The sequence below is a fragment of the Sapajus apella genome, unplaced genomic scaffold (genome assembly GCF_009761245.1).
Source record: "Sapajus apella isolate SASKATOON/1434 unplaced genomic scaffold, GSC_monkey_1.0 scaffold85, whole genome shotgun sequence".
In the NCBI taxonomy this organism is placed as follows: domain Eukaryota; kingdom Metazoa; phylum Chordata; class Mammalia; order Primates; family Cebidae; genus Sapajus; species Sapajus apella.
Genome location: NW_022437025.1, coordinates 3,070,153 through 3,085,269, shown reverse-complemented (window position 1 = coordinate 3,085,269; position 15,117 = coordinate 3,070,153). Strand labels below are relative to the sequence as shown.

The following is a 15,117-nucleotide window of genomic DNA, read 5'->3' as shown; positions in this document are numbered from 1 at the left end:
ATAAGACATCTGCATCCCAAGATGATGATACCACCGACCACCAAGGCTCCCCAGAGGCTCAGCCAGAGCTTAGAAGGAAGCATCCTCGCTGAGCTGAGGCTTCTTGGAGTAGGTGCTGGTTCAGAAAGAAAAAACAAGCTAGAACAGATGTGGCAGGTCCTGAGAACACACAGCAGCCCAGGCCACACCAGAGGTGGGACATGCTAGCTGCGCTGGGGAGTAGCTGGGTGCAGCTGGGCCAGGGACACAGGTGCCAATGGCCAAGGAGGCGGAAGGGTGACGGGTCCTGGGAGAACACAGCTCACCTCTGTGCCAGGCCTGGCGACCTGCTCCAGCCCCAGTAGCCAAGTCCTGAGGCTTGTGTGTGCCATATAAGCTTTTGATGTCATGTGACCACGAAGGCTCCAGCAGCTCTGTGCGCAGGACAGGAAGACCACCTGCACCGTGGTTTGTGAAGGCCCTTGCTGCGGCACCTAGCCAGGCCCAAGCCCTGGGGCCCCTTCCTCATCTCTGGCTACAGAAAGCACAGGGCTTGTCCCTGCTGGCAGCTGCCTGAGGGACCCACCGTAATGTCAGATGTTAGCTGGTGGGACAGTTTCTGCCCCTATTGGAGAAGTAGTTAGGAGACTATTTCCTAAGATTCCAGCTTGGCAAGGTCTAGGTTCTCATGAAGCAAAGCAAGCAAGCCTGCACAGCAACTGGTTTAATTTTTTCCCTTTAATTTGGATGTACAATGTTTGCAGCAGTTAAAAAAATTCAATATACATCTCTCGTCAGTCCTTCCCCTTGCTCTCAGACACAGTCAGGTCCGGGTGGAGCTCCGGGACTGGCCCATCACAGCCCTGCTGGCTCCAGGGGAGCTCGCGCTCAGCTGACACTCCCTCTGGCCACAGTGCGAAGCAGGGAGACTTGGACAGGAGGCCCCTTGGGCCAGTGCCCACCCTCCATAGGCAGGTCCCTGCTGGCCATGATCCTCCAAGGCTGGCAGTCACCACCCAGACTGCCGCGGGAGACTGTGCTCCCGGAAATAACTCAGAGAAAGGTCTTCCTTCGACTGCACCAGAGCGTGGCGGCACCCGGGAGAAGGGTGGCCCCCGGGCCTTCCAGGTTGCCTTCCGCTGTCATATGGCGCTCTGGGGGCTCCCTCCTCCCAGGACCAGGACAGGCGAGCGAGCGTCCTCTTCTCGTCTGAGCCATCGGGAGCTCTCCTAGGTGCCTTGGCAGCTTCGAGGTCTTCCTTCCTCTCACTCCCACACACGGCCCCCTGGAGGACAGCTCCAGTCTACCCTGGCCAGCAACTGTGGTCCCGGGTGCTCCCCGCAGAGTGGGGAAGGGAGGGAGGGATGAAGGCCGGTGAGGATGTCTGCTGGGAAGGACACTCACAGGTAGCAAGAGGAGGCTGACTCCACCCCCGAGACACACAGAACTAACCTCACTCTGCCCCGCAATGCGGGGAGGTCTACCTGCCAGGCGGCCACAAACCGAGTTATTGCTGTTTACAATCCATCCAGAGCTTCACACGGGGCTCATCTCAGCTCCAAGAGGAGGAGCTGTTCACTGGCTCCGAGGGCTCTGAAACGACCCCTCCATGAAGGGCGGGGTGAGGGGTGTCCTTTAGGGCACGGGGCCTTCACAGATGCTACATTCTGGGTGTCTGGAGGGGTTTGAGCTTCACACTTTCCTCCTGAAAAGACACACGTGCTGGCAGAAATGAGGGTAAACGATAACAAAGGGCACTTGGCAGCTGGAAACGTCACCTACATAGACTCAGCCAGGCCCGCAGAGGAAGGGAGGCACATTTTGGGAAAGAAACACGCTTCAGTGCATTGCCAAACAATTCTACCCTGGTTTCATTAAAATCTCTCCTGATATTACCAGCAGGAAAACAAAAGCAATCTCCCCACAGTCCACCACCAAAACTTGACAACCAAATAAATAACATTTTCAAAGAAATGTGAATAATATGATTGGTGCTTGCCATAGACTCTTAGGAATGTGATAGTCTCCCTCGCTTCTGCATAGAGTTGATACGGAGACCATTTCCTCCAGCGGGATCCTAGTGACCAATGAATGAGCCCTACTCTGACTGAGTCCCACGCCTGGATGTCCGTCACGCAGCTAACTTTACCTGGCAGGTCTCAGGAAAGTCTGTTTCCAGGAAGAACCGACACGGGCACTCTTAGAGGCCATGCATCTGTCTTGAGACGTGTGTGTATAAAATTACAGATATGTCTATATGCACGTGCACTTCACTTATACATGGGTATAGTCAATTTACTAGTGAGCTCATATTCATCTCCAGAGCACACAGGCAGGTCTTGGGGGGTGGGGGACACCTACTGCCAGAGCGGGGTGTTCTGAACCCCTTGCTAAGGAGTGTTCTAGATCACAACGTAAACAAGAGGCGGACAATCCAGCTCCACATTGAGCCCAGCAGTATGCATTCTCAGGGGAATGGCTCCAAATTTTACATTCACAGTGTTATTTCTTACAAATGTAAACATCTAGCCAGGAACAACATCTGGCTGGTGACGCTTCTATCTCAGAGCTGCTGACATCACCCACAGTGGAGGCATGTGGGGAGCAGCAACAGTTCTAAGAACTTTCCCCTCATTCCCAAACCTTCTAGCAGCCTTTCCAGAAAAAGCTAGGATGAAACAGGAGCCCCCAGCCAAGAAGGAAGAACGGCGACTTTCTTGTTATAATTCAGTGGCTTCCCTTCAAGGCCTCCTCGGAGCCCTTTCTACCGCTCCTGCCACCCTGCCATGAGGACGAGGTGGTCCTAGCCGGCGGAGGCCTCTGCTGGGAGCTGGTGGGAAAAGTCTCATCCAGGCCTCGCAGAGGAGGGGCTCACTGTTGGCCCCCTTCATGTATGTGGGCAGCACACAAGCCCGCATCTCAGCTGCTGTCCAGCTGCCACAGAGGACAGGGACAGGTGGAGGCTTGGGGGTCTCAAGGCAGCACCTGCAGAGACTCTGGAAAACAATTCCAACATTTCCTCCACTTACCATATTCAATACCCAAAACTGCCACGAGACAGTCGTCTACCCTGCCTGGCTCGCCTCTGGGGCTGAGGAAGCGGAGCCCCTGCCCCGTCTCACAGGCAAACGGCAAGCAGAGCTGCCACATCCAGCTCCTACGTCGCCGGCAGCCCGATGTCCAGGGTGCACTTGCGCTTTAATGGCTGGGCTCCTCTGGGCCTGTAGACAGGAGGCCGGTCCAGGGACCTGGCCTGGGGACAGGAGTGGTGGCTCTGACTGTGTCGTGGAGGGGTCTCCAGTAAGCACAGATCTGCCCTCTCCTGACTAAAAGGGGCCCAGCACAAGATGTCAGCTGAAACAGGGGCAGAAGGGCTGCCGGGCTCTGTCACTAACAGTGCCAAGACACCAAGCTTTGCTCTTGACCAAGAGGGGCTCAGACAAAACATAGCTGAGTGACACTCTTGGAGCATGCGTCCATGGAGTGGCAGATCCCACCCCAGGGCTAGCAAGGAACAAGAGTGGGAGGCCCATGTCTCCAGACACAGCGGAGGCTGCTCACAGCCAGGGAGGGCTGGCCTTGCCAGCCGAGGGACAGGGAGGCTGCTGTCCTTCACTGGTAGGTGGAGAATTCAGTCATCTGTGCCCAAGGAGGAGGGGCTCCAGGCACACATGCTCCTAGGACAGTGGCGCCCGTCCTCAGTCCTGCTGTGGCCACCTGCACAAGAAAGCCTCTCTACATCCCAGTCACCTTGTGAATGCATAAACGGACATGTGTACAACGGAAATGTCAGCAGGTGCTCAGGAGGGCTATGCCAGTGGCTACAGGAGAGGGAGCGTGGCCAAGGGGCCCTGCCCACCTCCAGAGACCTTGTCGCATGCAGCACGGGCTTGTAATTCACATACTTTACACGGGCATAGAAAGAGTTACGTTAAAATTAATCTCTTTACTGATATAATTGAATTTTAAATCCTGAGAAGAAAGAAGGGAGAATGGCGCTGGGTGTCTAGCGCCCCCAGCCACTGGCCCAGCACACGCATGGCATCTGTGCATCCAGACACCGGGCATGACATGCACACCCCGGCGGGGAGAGCAGGCCCGCGTTCCCAGAGCCTGCTTGTGGCTCCTTCTACCGCAGGACAGCAGGGGGCCAACAGCCAGCCTGCAGGAGGCGGGTACTTTGGCCCAGATGCAAGAGCAGCTGCAACCTGGCACCAACAGGTGAGTGTGAGGAGAAGGGACACCGTCTGGTCACCCACGTGGCGTGTGGCACAGCCGCTCCTGCACTCTGGAAGGCCTCAGGCTCAGCGCCCCCAGGACTGCAGACACTCCCTGCCTGGCCACTATGCCACGAAGAGCACTTCTGCCACGTGGCAGAGACACGCGCGTTGCCTGGCTGCCTGCGGCAGGTGCGGAAGCCCACAGGGACCGAGCCAGCCCGGTGGAGGCAGGGTGCCGCGTGCAGACTTCCAGAAGCTCCGGCCCCAGCTGCCGCCTCAGTCTCTCCCACCATGGCGCTCAGCAGGTGGAGACCTTATGGACATTTCGCAAACAAGTCAGCAGCCGGTGGTAGGGGCTTCCTGGAGCTGCAACCATCTCGAACACAGACTGGAAGGCCCTGCGGTCGAGCTCCTCCTCTATCTGGTGTCTGTAAAAATCTGTGGCGACCAGGCAGAAGAGGTTCACGTCCACCTGCTCCAGCTTGCCCATCCTGCTGATGACGTGTGGGAGGCTGGGGCAGGAGTTAAGGGAAAAGGCCGGCAATGAGGGAATGCTGCCTCCCTTCCTCACCTGGGGGTCCTCTCCTGAAACAGCCTAGAGGGGCCCGGGAGCTGCAGGGCAAGCAGAGCCCCGGAAGGGCCACCTGGACAGCTCCAGCCACAGCATCGCCTCCGCCTCCATTCCTGCAACCCTTGGCTGGCTGAGCACCCTGCTGGAAGGCCAGCTAGACGGCCAGCAGGGCGGAGGTGAGCTGGGCAGAGCTGGCCAAGGAAGCAGGAGCCCTGAGGGCAGGCACCCACTCGGGAGCACTCACCTGGCCTGGCTCCTGTGCAGTGCTGGCGCTCCCGCTGGCCCCACTAGCCCTGCTCCGGTGCAGGGAGAGCAGAGCTGTGCCAGGCACACTGGGCGAGAATGTGCTGTAAGTACCAGGACAACCGCGCAGCTTGAAGGCTCTTGTGATCTGTCCTGGGGGAGGGCTGTGGAAAGGGAACTCCTGGCAGCCAGCATCTGGGGGTGGGAACTGGATCTTGACTGAAGCCTTTCCCCAAGAGGGTGATTGAGGCACAATGACCAAAGCTAATGAGAAGCAGTGTCAGGAGAAGCCCAGCCACACAGAGCCCGTGACTGGGCGGGACGTCTGCAGAGACCGCCGCCCTCCCATGCTGCCCTCACCCCGGCCCTCCACAGAAGGGCTCCTCAGCTTCGACCCTCCGCCATACACCAGCCCCTCTGAGAGGTCCTGGTCAGCAAAGGTCTGGCTGTTCTCCTTTCTGTACCCGTCAGCATTTTACTCCCTTGGGGCTGAGGGTCTGTCACCTTGGCATACGTGGGGTTTTTGCAAAGGTTAGGTTTCAAAACTTTTATCATGAAACACGAGCCTCAGTGTTGACAAGGGAAATGGAGCCAGCACCAGGGACCCAGAGAGGATACATCGCCGCAACCCACGGGCTGGTGGACGCGCTGACAAAGAAGCAGGAGAGGCTCCATGTGGCCATGGCGACCGGGGTCCTCTGCGTGAAGTTGGAGAGGGACAGCATGACCCAGTCCCGGACCATGGACGACTGCCCAGTGCTGTGGAGAGTCTGAAACACCTGCAAGGAGTGAGCACGTGTCTGAGTGTCAGGACGGGCGGGGGAGAGCAGAGGGAGCGGGGGCGGGAAGCAATTGCTGTGCCTGGGCGGTGGGGCTGGGGTTGGGGCCAGGGGCATTGCTGCTTTAAAGGGGATGAGCTGGGCCCTAATGGCGAATCTGCTGGGAAGTCGGGCGACTCCACCTCCGGGCTTCCCCATTCCATCCCCACACCACACGCAGACCACCTCACCTTGTACACCACGGTGGCCATGAACTGGGGGTACGGCTGCTGGTTAGACAGAAACTCTCCAATGACTTTGTTCATGATGTCCTGGGGTGGGAAGAAGTCGTCTAGAAACTGGGGCAGGATCCTCGCCACCACTCTGGCTTCACAGGGAAAGCCTTTCCTGATCCTGTGGGAGGGACACAGGTCAGAGCCTGGCACCAGCTCCCACAGCTGCCCAACCTGCCTGTGGAGGGCCCTTGCTCTAACACTGGGCAAAATGCTGATGTAAAATCAGGACTGGGAGGTACCCTTGGCCGTGAGGGACTCTCCAAGTGGGGTCAGAGGCTAAGCAACCGGAGTATGAATTTTGAGACTAAACACTCAACCCCAGCTCTTCCTCTGTCCAGCTCGTGTGGGGCAGCGGGAAAGAGGTCACAAAAGAGATTTTAAAAATCGTAACTGAAGAACCCGTCCTCGCAATGCTTTTGTTGCTTTGCATATCCGAATGCTCCACAGATTTCCACGTGCTCTAACACCTTGTAGCACTGCTGTCAACCAGGACTCTTTCCTTGTCAGGAAGCCTGGACCCCATCTGTGCTCTCGCTGCTTCTCCCCTTACCAGCTCCTAAAACCTGCCCCTTTAGCAGTATCCTGTCCAGTGCTGAAAAGCAACCGTCATGTTCCCGTCCCATCAGTGCACACGTGCCAGCGTGTGTGAGATGCATGGACGGTGGCCCAGAAACTGCACGGCACTTCTTCATGCGGGCTCCTGGCTGCAGCCGCTCTGAGGAGACCGCTCCACAGACAGCAACCTGTGGTCAACTCCGAGGTGCCTCCCCGCAGCGTCTGGAGAGCAGCCGAGCATACGGCATGCACCACTCTCTGGAGCACTCACCACCTAGCACTGGAGGCACTAGACTGCAAGCCCCGTGAAGGTCAGGACTGGTCGTGGCACCTCCCTATGCCCATCTGCCAGCCGCGGTGGTGCTCAGTGAGCATGTGGGGACTGAAGAATGATGCAGAGGTGCATTTTTAAATTGACATGGAGGCCAGGAGTGGTGGCTCACACTTGTAATCCCAGTACTTTGGGAGGCTGAGGTGGGCGGATCACTTGAGGTCAGGAGTTCAAGACCAGCCTAGCCAACATGGTGAAACCCCATCTCTGCTAAAAATATTAAAATTAGCTGGGCATGGTGGTGGGCAGCTGTAATCCCAGCTACTCGGGAGGCTGAGACAGAAGAATCACTTGAACTTGGGAGGCGGAGGTTACAGTGGGCCAAAATCACACCATTGCATTCCCTGGGTGACAAGAGCGAAACTCCGTCTCAAAAAAAAAAAAAAAAAAAAATCAATATGGAAACATGGCTGACCAGAATACCTCATTGGTCAAAGAATGGAGAGAGGTCCACTTAAGTATGCTCTTGAGAAAAAAGCCAAATGGCTCCCCACTGGCCACCCCAATTGGAAATCACAGGCAAGGCAGTGCAGCAAGGCCCCAGATCCGCCATGTGGCCAGGACTTACGCCTGAGAGCAAATCGGGGGACCCTGTCCTTGAGAAAAAGCCCTACAAAGCTCCTAACCCATTTCCAGAGCAGGCGAGCAAAGCCAATTCTAAACACAAATGCACACACAGCGGGGGGGCAGGGAGATAAAGCCATCAACCACTGGGCTCTCAGGGACGTGTGCGTTTCACCTTCATTCTTCTGCCACTGCTCCTCACACTGCTTACAGGCGCCACGGACCCCCTCTTGTGGCCTCAAGGGCTCCCCTCTCACGACAGGCGGCCAGGCTGAGCCAGCTCCTCATCTCTGCACAGGCTTCTGTCCTGCCCTCCCAGAGGCTGGTCATTCCTGCCCCCTGCCACACCGCCCAACTGCCAGGCACTGTCCCGGAGCCCTCAGGGGAGATGGGCAGGCGCTGGGACAACCTGGGAATTGGTCAACACCACACCTGAGTGCTGGGGTCCAAGGACCCAGTGGAGCCCTGAACCAAGGCAGAGCACGGTCAGGCTGTGGTGGGGAATCGCTGGCAGGACCCCAGCAACAGGGTCGGGGCATCAGTAGACACACACAAAAGCACAGCTTCAGGCCAAGTTCCTAGGGAAGCAAACAGCTGAGGATGGGGCTTCGTTTCTTACCTATCAAAAAGAACAGATACCCTTTCCATAGCAACAATCACCGACTCGCTGTCTGGGGCTGCAGGATTAGGGTCTGAGGTTCTGCCAGGACTGATCTTCTCCTTCCCTGTAACAAAAGTGTTCGGTATGAAGCTGACATCATCCATACAACGCAACAGGCTCTGTAGACATGCTTTGTACACAGAAGTCCAACGAGTGCCTGGAGATCTGAAAGCCCATGATGTGAGCCCCTCGAAAGCCCAGGATCCAGCCCAGCTCAGCCACATGGGATGAGTGACCGGGGGGGTAGCCAACCCTGAGTAGGTACTCCTGCCTGGGCTCCAGAGCCTCTCTTGCAAGGTGATGGGGCTGGTTTAGGGCAAGAGCAAAGGTGTCAAATCAGAGGGCGCCTGGTCTAGGTCCCTTGAGTGAGCATGCTCCTTCCTGTCTCCCTTGAACAGGACTTGGGCCAGCCTTGCGGGCACCATGTCCATGCTCACCTGTGTACATGCAGGTGAGCATCAGGCCCAGGGCCGCCATAGCCCGGTGCGGGCTATGCACGTTCACTCTGTCCACACTCAGCTTGACCAGGGATTCTGCATCCAGGCGGGAGAGCTGCTCGGAGAGCAGGAGGCGCTCCAGGCCTCGGAGGGCGCAGTGGTAAATGATGGAGGGGGTGGACTCCTCACTTCCAGACAGCATCACCCCACACATCTGCACGGGGCGAAAGGCTTCCGTGTCAAAGAATCACTGCACGGTCTCAGGTACTCATGCCTCCTCCCCCCAGGTCGCAACTGGCCCACTGCCACAATCCTGCAAGGAAAACAGAAGGGAAGCCCACTCCCCGTGTGCAGAGGAGGACAGCTGGGGCCCACTCACCTGTATTATTGACGCTGAAAATTCTGGCCCCACGTCCAGAGGATAGTTCTCAATCAGGTAAAACGCAGTGGCACACATGACCAGTACGTGCTGCTGGCTGTGCGTGTTCACGCAGCTGAAAGCGGGACACAGGTTCAGCCACTCCCAGCCACCGTGGAGAGGACAGGCTCAGCCACTCCCAGCCACCATGGAGAGGACAGGCTCAGCCACTCCCAGCCACCGTGGAGACGGCCCCACAACGCACCTGGCCCCACGCAGGAATGCAGAGCTGTGGGCCAGGCTGGCTCCTGGGAGCATCCACCCTGCATGGCTCCCCGGGCCCCTGCAACCTGGCCTGACCCTTCAGCCTCTGCCGGACCAACACTCTCTGGGTGGCTGAGCCCGTCTACCAGCCCCGATGCCTTGCCCTCTCAGCCTGGCCCACCATCCCCTGTGGCCACCACACACGTCCTCTTGCTGTCCCTCAGAGAGGCCTTGGATTCGCACACCCCCGGCCAGTCCCCTCTACTTCCTGAGTGCCCATGCTTTTCCCTCGTGGCACACTCCACCATGATGTGCTGCCTGTGTGATCCCCATCAGTGCCTGCTTTTCCCACAGCACCGCAGGAACCCGGAGCCAGGGACTGAATGAGTGGCCACTGTGAACAGAGGAACCAACATGATGCCCCCTCCTCCCGCAGAAACATGCCCAGGGATGCTTACAGCCGTCACCACCTGGTCCACCTCCACCTCGAAGGCACATGACACAGCCCCTCTGCCCATGGTGCTGAGGCCAGCCCCATGTGCCACCTCCACCTGGATGCCAAAAGCTCTCTGCATCCCAAACACAACTCTCGGGCCATCTCAACTCTCCTTCCCTGAGTCCTCCGTGCCCACAGCACCAAGAGCCACAGAACAGCCCCAGATGTCAGCACACCAGGGCTTCTGCCTGCGTCTGGGACCCATTCTGGGCTGCCCCCCAAAATCATGTTGCTAACCAACATATGTGCCTGATTTGCAGACCTGTGTCCCATGTGACCTGGCCCTGTGCCAGGCTCCAGGGACACAGAGACGGGTGCCAGCTGTCTGCCTGTCCTGCCAGCACAGCACCCACTGCCCAGCAAGGATGACAGGTGAGAAGGGCCCCCCGACAGGCTTCTGCCACTCTGGCCCAGATGAGCACTGTCCCTGCTCCAGCATGTCCCAAGCTCTGCTGATGGCCATTGGCACATGCCCTGGCTCACACCTCCCTCCTGTCTCAACTGTGCCCACCAAGACCTTCCCGTCTCACTCCAAGTCTTCCACTCAACTCTGACCCAGCCCCCATCTCCTGCCCACTTGTCAAAGGGGATAACTGGCTGTTCCTCCCAGCCCCCTTCCCATCTTCCCCGATGCGGGTGGCTGCTGGAATTCCACCTTCCCTCTAAAGACAGCTCCTTGTGCAGGGGCCTATGACTCAGAGAGGCTGGTCCCATCTCCGCTACAAGCCTCTGCCACTTCTGGAGCGAGAAGCTGGGACCGGGTGTCACAGAGCCCTCCGGACTTGTGGGACATTGTTGGGAAGAGCTTGTCTTGCTCTCTAAGGGGTTGTGTCACCAGCCGCGCTCTGTCAAGGACACATCTGTGCAGAACCTGCCATACAGCAGCTTTAAGATAAGGTGAGGTTGGGGCCAGGCGCCGTGGCTCATGCGTATAATCCTAGCAGTTTGGGAGGCCAAGGTGGGCAGATCACAAGGTCAGGAGATGGAGACCATCCTGGCCAACATGGTGAAACCCCATCTCTACTAAAATACAAAAAATTAGCCAGGCGTGGTAGCACACGCCTGTAGTCCCTGCTACTCGGGAGGCTGAGGCAGGAAATCACTTGAATCCGGGAGGTGGAGGTTGCAGTGAGCCAAGATTGCACCACTGCACTACAGCCTGGCAACAGAGCTGGACTCCATCTCAGAAACAAAAGATAAGGTAAGGTGGGAATCACAGTGGAAATAAGACGGAGGTAAGGTGCTGGGCCAGGGTGGGGAAGGAGCAGAGAGGAGGCTGGGCCTGGGCAATGAGAACAGGCTTCTGGGAGCAGGGAACAAGCGCCACCACTGGCCTGGCAAGCAGACTCAGGAAGACACGTGGGGGAGTGCGCTAAGTGCCGTGGGACACAGCAGCAGAGGTGGGAGCTCCAGCTAGCTGGGGGTGCCTGAGGAAGCCTCCAGGACACACCTGTGCCCTTGCGACTCACTGACCTCAGCTATGGTGCCCGCCTGGGTTCCCACTGGGCATTTGGAGAGGTGTGACACTGCTGCCTTCACAGCTCACTCTGAGACCCCCACCCGACCCCCAGCTGGGCTCCCACTCACTGGGCGAGTCCTTTGAGGCTGGAGAGGAGATAGTCGCTGATGACCGGGATGAGCTGCTTAGCAGTGTCGTCTAGCAGGTCGCATTCCAGCACATAGAGGATGCCGTGCAGGGCTCCGACCCTGCTGGGCAGGTGGCTGCTTCTGAGTGTGCTCTCCAGTAGGCGGCTGACGGGCTCCGCCACGGCCTTGTCCTAGGCACACACAGACAAAGGCTACTGCACGCCACCAGAGCTCCCGTCCCAGTGGCTCCTCCCCACAGCCAGAGGGTGGGAGTGAGGGGTGCTGCCCTCATGCTAAGGAGCGCAGAAGCAGGCCTGAGACTGTATCCTGAGGGAGGCTTCATGCAAGGCTGGCCCCTGGCTGATGCCCACCACCCTCACTGAGGAGGGGCTCCCTGTGCTCAGCTGCTTGTGTGGGCAACAGGGTTTATGCTGAGAACCTGCCTTCCCTTCCCTCTATGAGTCCAGAGCCTGGGCAGCAGAGGGTGCCCATGTGCCCAGCCCCCAGTAAAAACCCTGGCACTGAGTCTCTAGTCGGCTTCCCTGGTGATGACACTGCATACACACTGTCACAGCTCACTGCGGGGGCAGTTAAGTGCATCCTGCGCAACCCCACTGGGAGAAGATTCTGGAAGCTCAAGCCTGGTTTCCTCTGAGTATCAACCCGTGGCCTCTGCCCTTGCTGATTTTGTCCTGTGTACTTTTACTGTAATAAATCTTAGTAAAACCTGGGGTAGTCTCAGGGATCCCTGACATCAGTTTACACTAACTTTGACCAAAATGGCCTCAATTTCACTTAGTATTCCAAACCTAATGGCATTAAGTATAGACCTAAACACTTGGCCCAAATTCTTCACTTTCAATCTGCTCTTTAACAGTGAGGAGATCCCTGCAGAAGTCAGCAAGGAATGATGCCCTCCTTCAGCCCAAGACTAAGGGGACACAGAATTCCCATGGAGTGCTGGATGGTCAGGCAGCCTCCTGTTTTTACGGAACGAGGTGAGGTTCTTGGCAGTGGCAGGAGCCTCTCCGTGGGGGAAATGACCCGAAGACACAGGAGCCACTCCCTCCCACCCCAGGAATGAAGACTGAGGGAGGAGGCTGTTCTCTGTCAATCACTTCCTTGGGCCCCCACCTCACCCTGTGCTATCCCCCTCATATGCACAATGCCATGTGGCACCTCCCTGAGGACTGTGTCTCCTGCAGCCCCAGGTCCCACCTCTGAAAGTCCCACATCAGGACCCGGTCTTGGGTGGCACAGATTTCACAACAGTGAGCAAATATCTCAAAACGACATGCTCTGGATACGTCTGTACCAACACATGACACACTGAAAACTTTCACAAAGGATGATCATCTTCAAGGCACACATGCGTGCACACAGAGCTGGGAATCAGTGTCCATGCCCATCCTGCCTTAGGATCTGCTTTTCAAAATTATTAGTTCTCATCTGATTACTGATGACACAACACTTGCCTAGAGGGATCTGGGTCTGAGCACAAAACCACAGTTGCAATTCAAGTTAGCCTGGCAGCTGAAACACCCCACAAAGGGGAAGGCCCCTTCCAAGAGCCACTTTGCCATCGTGTGGGCAGCACCCAGAGGGCATGCGAAGTGAAGGGAGCCGTCCACACACGGAGCCCACGTACTCATTGTCTCCACTCCCTGGGCGGCTGCCGACTCACCAGCACGGCACCAGCAAGGCCACCCACGAGGGAAGACAACTGGTGTTCAGGCTCAGGGAGAACAGTCTAGGCGAGAGCAATCAAGACTTGCAGGGAGGGAGTCAAGCTCCAGGGCACGGACAAGGGCTCACCCCGCCTCTGCTGCACCTTGTGTGACCTGGACAAGCTAGCTAACCTCTGACCTTGGCCACCTTGGGCTGCCTTTTTCAGGTGGGGGTGCAGGAGCAAGAGCTCTGCAAATGCTAGTGGCTGCCGTGATGGCAAACATCATCACCATCACGACAGCACCGTCGTTACTGACAGACAGGAACACACACACAGCATGGGGCAGGCAGGCCTGGATGGGCACCACCATGCCATTCTCACCAAGGGCTCCAAATGCCTGGCACACGGCAGCCACTCAGATGCTTGTTGAAGAAACTAGTTTCTATTGTTATTATAACATGGATTACTAGGTAATGCCACATGACAAAGAACCAGAGGTGCCAGCTCTGACATCTGACATCCTTAAATATGCATCGCCAAATGTCGGGGCCCACGGGTAATGACTTCATGTGTACAGCTGAAGGATGCTTGGCAAATACCACATGGTGATGTGCCCACAGAATACAGCTGCCATGCTGCCTGGATCCTGATACACCAGAAGCAGAGTAAGGAGGAGCTCCAGAGGATAACACTCAACCCTTGTGATGGTCTGAACTTGGTATCTCCCCAAAACTCCTCCAATGACACCTCATCTGCAGCGCCACAGTACTAGAAGGTGGGGCCTGGGGAGATGATTAGGTCATGGGGGTAGAGCCCCTGTGAATGGGATTGGTGTCCTAAAAGGCCCGAGGGAGCCTGTTCACTTCTTCCACTGTGTGAAGACCCAGCGAGAAGGCACCATCTGTGAAGCACAAAGCAGCCCTCGCCAAACACCAAATATGCTGGCACCCTGACCATGAACTTCCAGACCCCAGAAATGTAAGAATTCCCACTGTTGATAAATTACCCAGTCGAAGGTCTGTTTTAGCCAAAACAGACTAAGACAACCCCTATGCGAAGAAGAGACTACAGCACCCAGATTTGGGACTGGAAATGCAGGGTTACTGTGACAAAACAGCCCCCGGAAGAGAAGCTGTCCAGCCAGGAAGCTCGGAGGGCCTGGAACGTAACTGAGAAGGGGCGTGAGGCATTGGGAAGGGGCAGAGCATTGGGAAGCCAGGGGCATTCCCACCATCTATGCTGCCTCGGCGTCCCTGTACATCATGGTTCTGTGGGGATGGGGTACTGCAACGCTGTCAGGAGCCAAGGGATACGGGACCCCAAACTACATCTTGGCCGCCAGGACACACATCACAGTGACCTGTGGATGTCACTGACCATCGCTGAACCCCCTCCAGCTGAGAAGCGCTGCAGCTCACGTGGGCCGTGGAGTCTGGTTTGGGACAGGCCTTTAGGAGGCAGCTGCTCCCTGTACCTCTGGCCAACACCAGGTCCTGAGGCAGACAGGCCCGTGTGGCTTCAGCATAGAAACCTCTGTGTCACCTGTCACTTACCATCCCAAGGACGGCAGCTGCCTTGCAGGTGGCGGGCACCAGGTACTGAGCGAGGATCTCATCTTCTGAAGGGTGCACCCTCCGCAGCTCTGTCAGCGTCACATACATCAGCTCAAACTGGCTGCGCTCAGTGAACAAGTCTGAGACCACCAGAAGCTGGAGACGTGGAACACCAGGAGAGCAAGGGGAGAATCGTGCTGTGAGAATCCAGGCAATGTATCCAGAACGCAGCTACTGGCAAGGTGTGTTCTCATGACCAAGAAACATTACTGTGCCGGACAGGGGTGTGTGTGTGTGTGTGTGTGTGTGTGTGTGTGTGTATGTGTGTGTGTGTGTGGTGCATCTGTGAGTGTACATGGTGCATATATGGTGTAGGTATGTTGTGTGTGTGTGGTAATTGTGCTGTATGTATGGTGTGCATGTGTGGCGTCTGCATGTGGCATGTGTGGTGAGTGTGTGCATGTGTGGGGCGTCTGTGTGCGTGTGGTGTGTGTGCATGTGGCATGCATGGTGTGTGCATGTGTGGTGTGTGTGTGGCATGTGTGTGTGCATGTGGCATGTGTGGTGCATGTGTG

General features: G+C 57.1%; 1 protein-coding gene across 3 annotated transcripts in view; it reads right to left on the bottom strand.

Annotated features, from left to right (window-relative positions):
* Nucleotides 1-699: 699 nt before the first annotated feature.
* Nucleotides 700-15,117, bottom strand: part of HTT (huntingtin) — a 153,332-nt gene continuing 138,914 nt past the window's right edge. For all 3 annotated transcript variants that reach the window (XM_032254023.1, XM_032254022.1, XM_032254021.1), the window contains 8 exons: nucleotides 14,543-14,698; nucleotides 11,321-11,511; nucleotides 8,995-9,109; nucleotides 8,616-8,829; nucleotides 8,137-8,242; nucleotides 6,023-6,185; nucleotides 5,632-5,792; nucleotides 700-4,711 (listed from right to left, as the gene is read on the bottom strand). In XM_032254023.1, coding sequence (XP_032109914.1) covers nucleotides 4,498-4,711; nucleotides 5,632-5,792; nucleotides 6,023-6,185; nucleotides 8,137-8,242; nucleotides 8,616-8,829; nucleotides 8,995-9,109; nucleotides 11,321-11,511; nucleotides 14,543-14,698 — 1,320 coding nt within the window. In that variant the 3' untranslated portion in view covers nucleotides 700-4,497. The remainder of the gene's footprint in view (nucleotides 4,712-5,631; nucleotides 5,793-6,022; nucleotides 6,186-8,136; nucleotides 8,243-8,615; nucleotides 8,830-8,994; nucleotides 9,110-11,320; nucleotides 11,512-14,542; nucleotides 14,699-15,117) is intronic.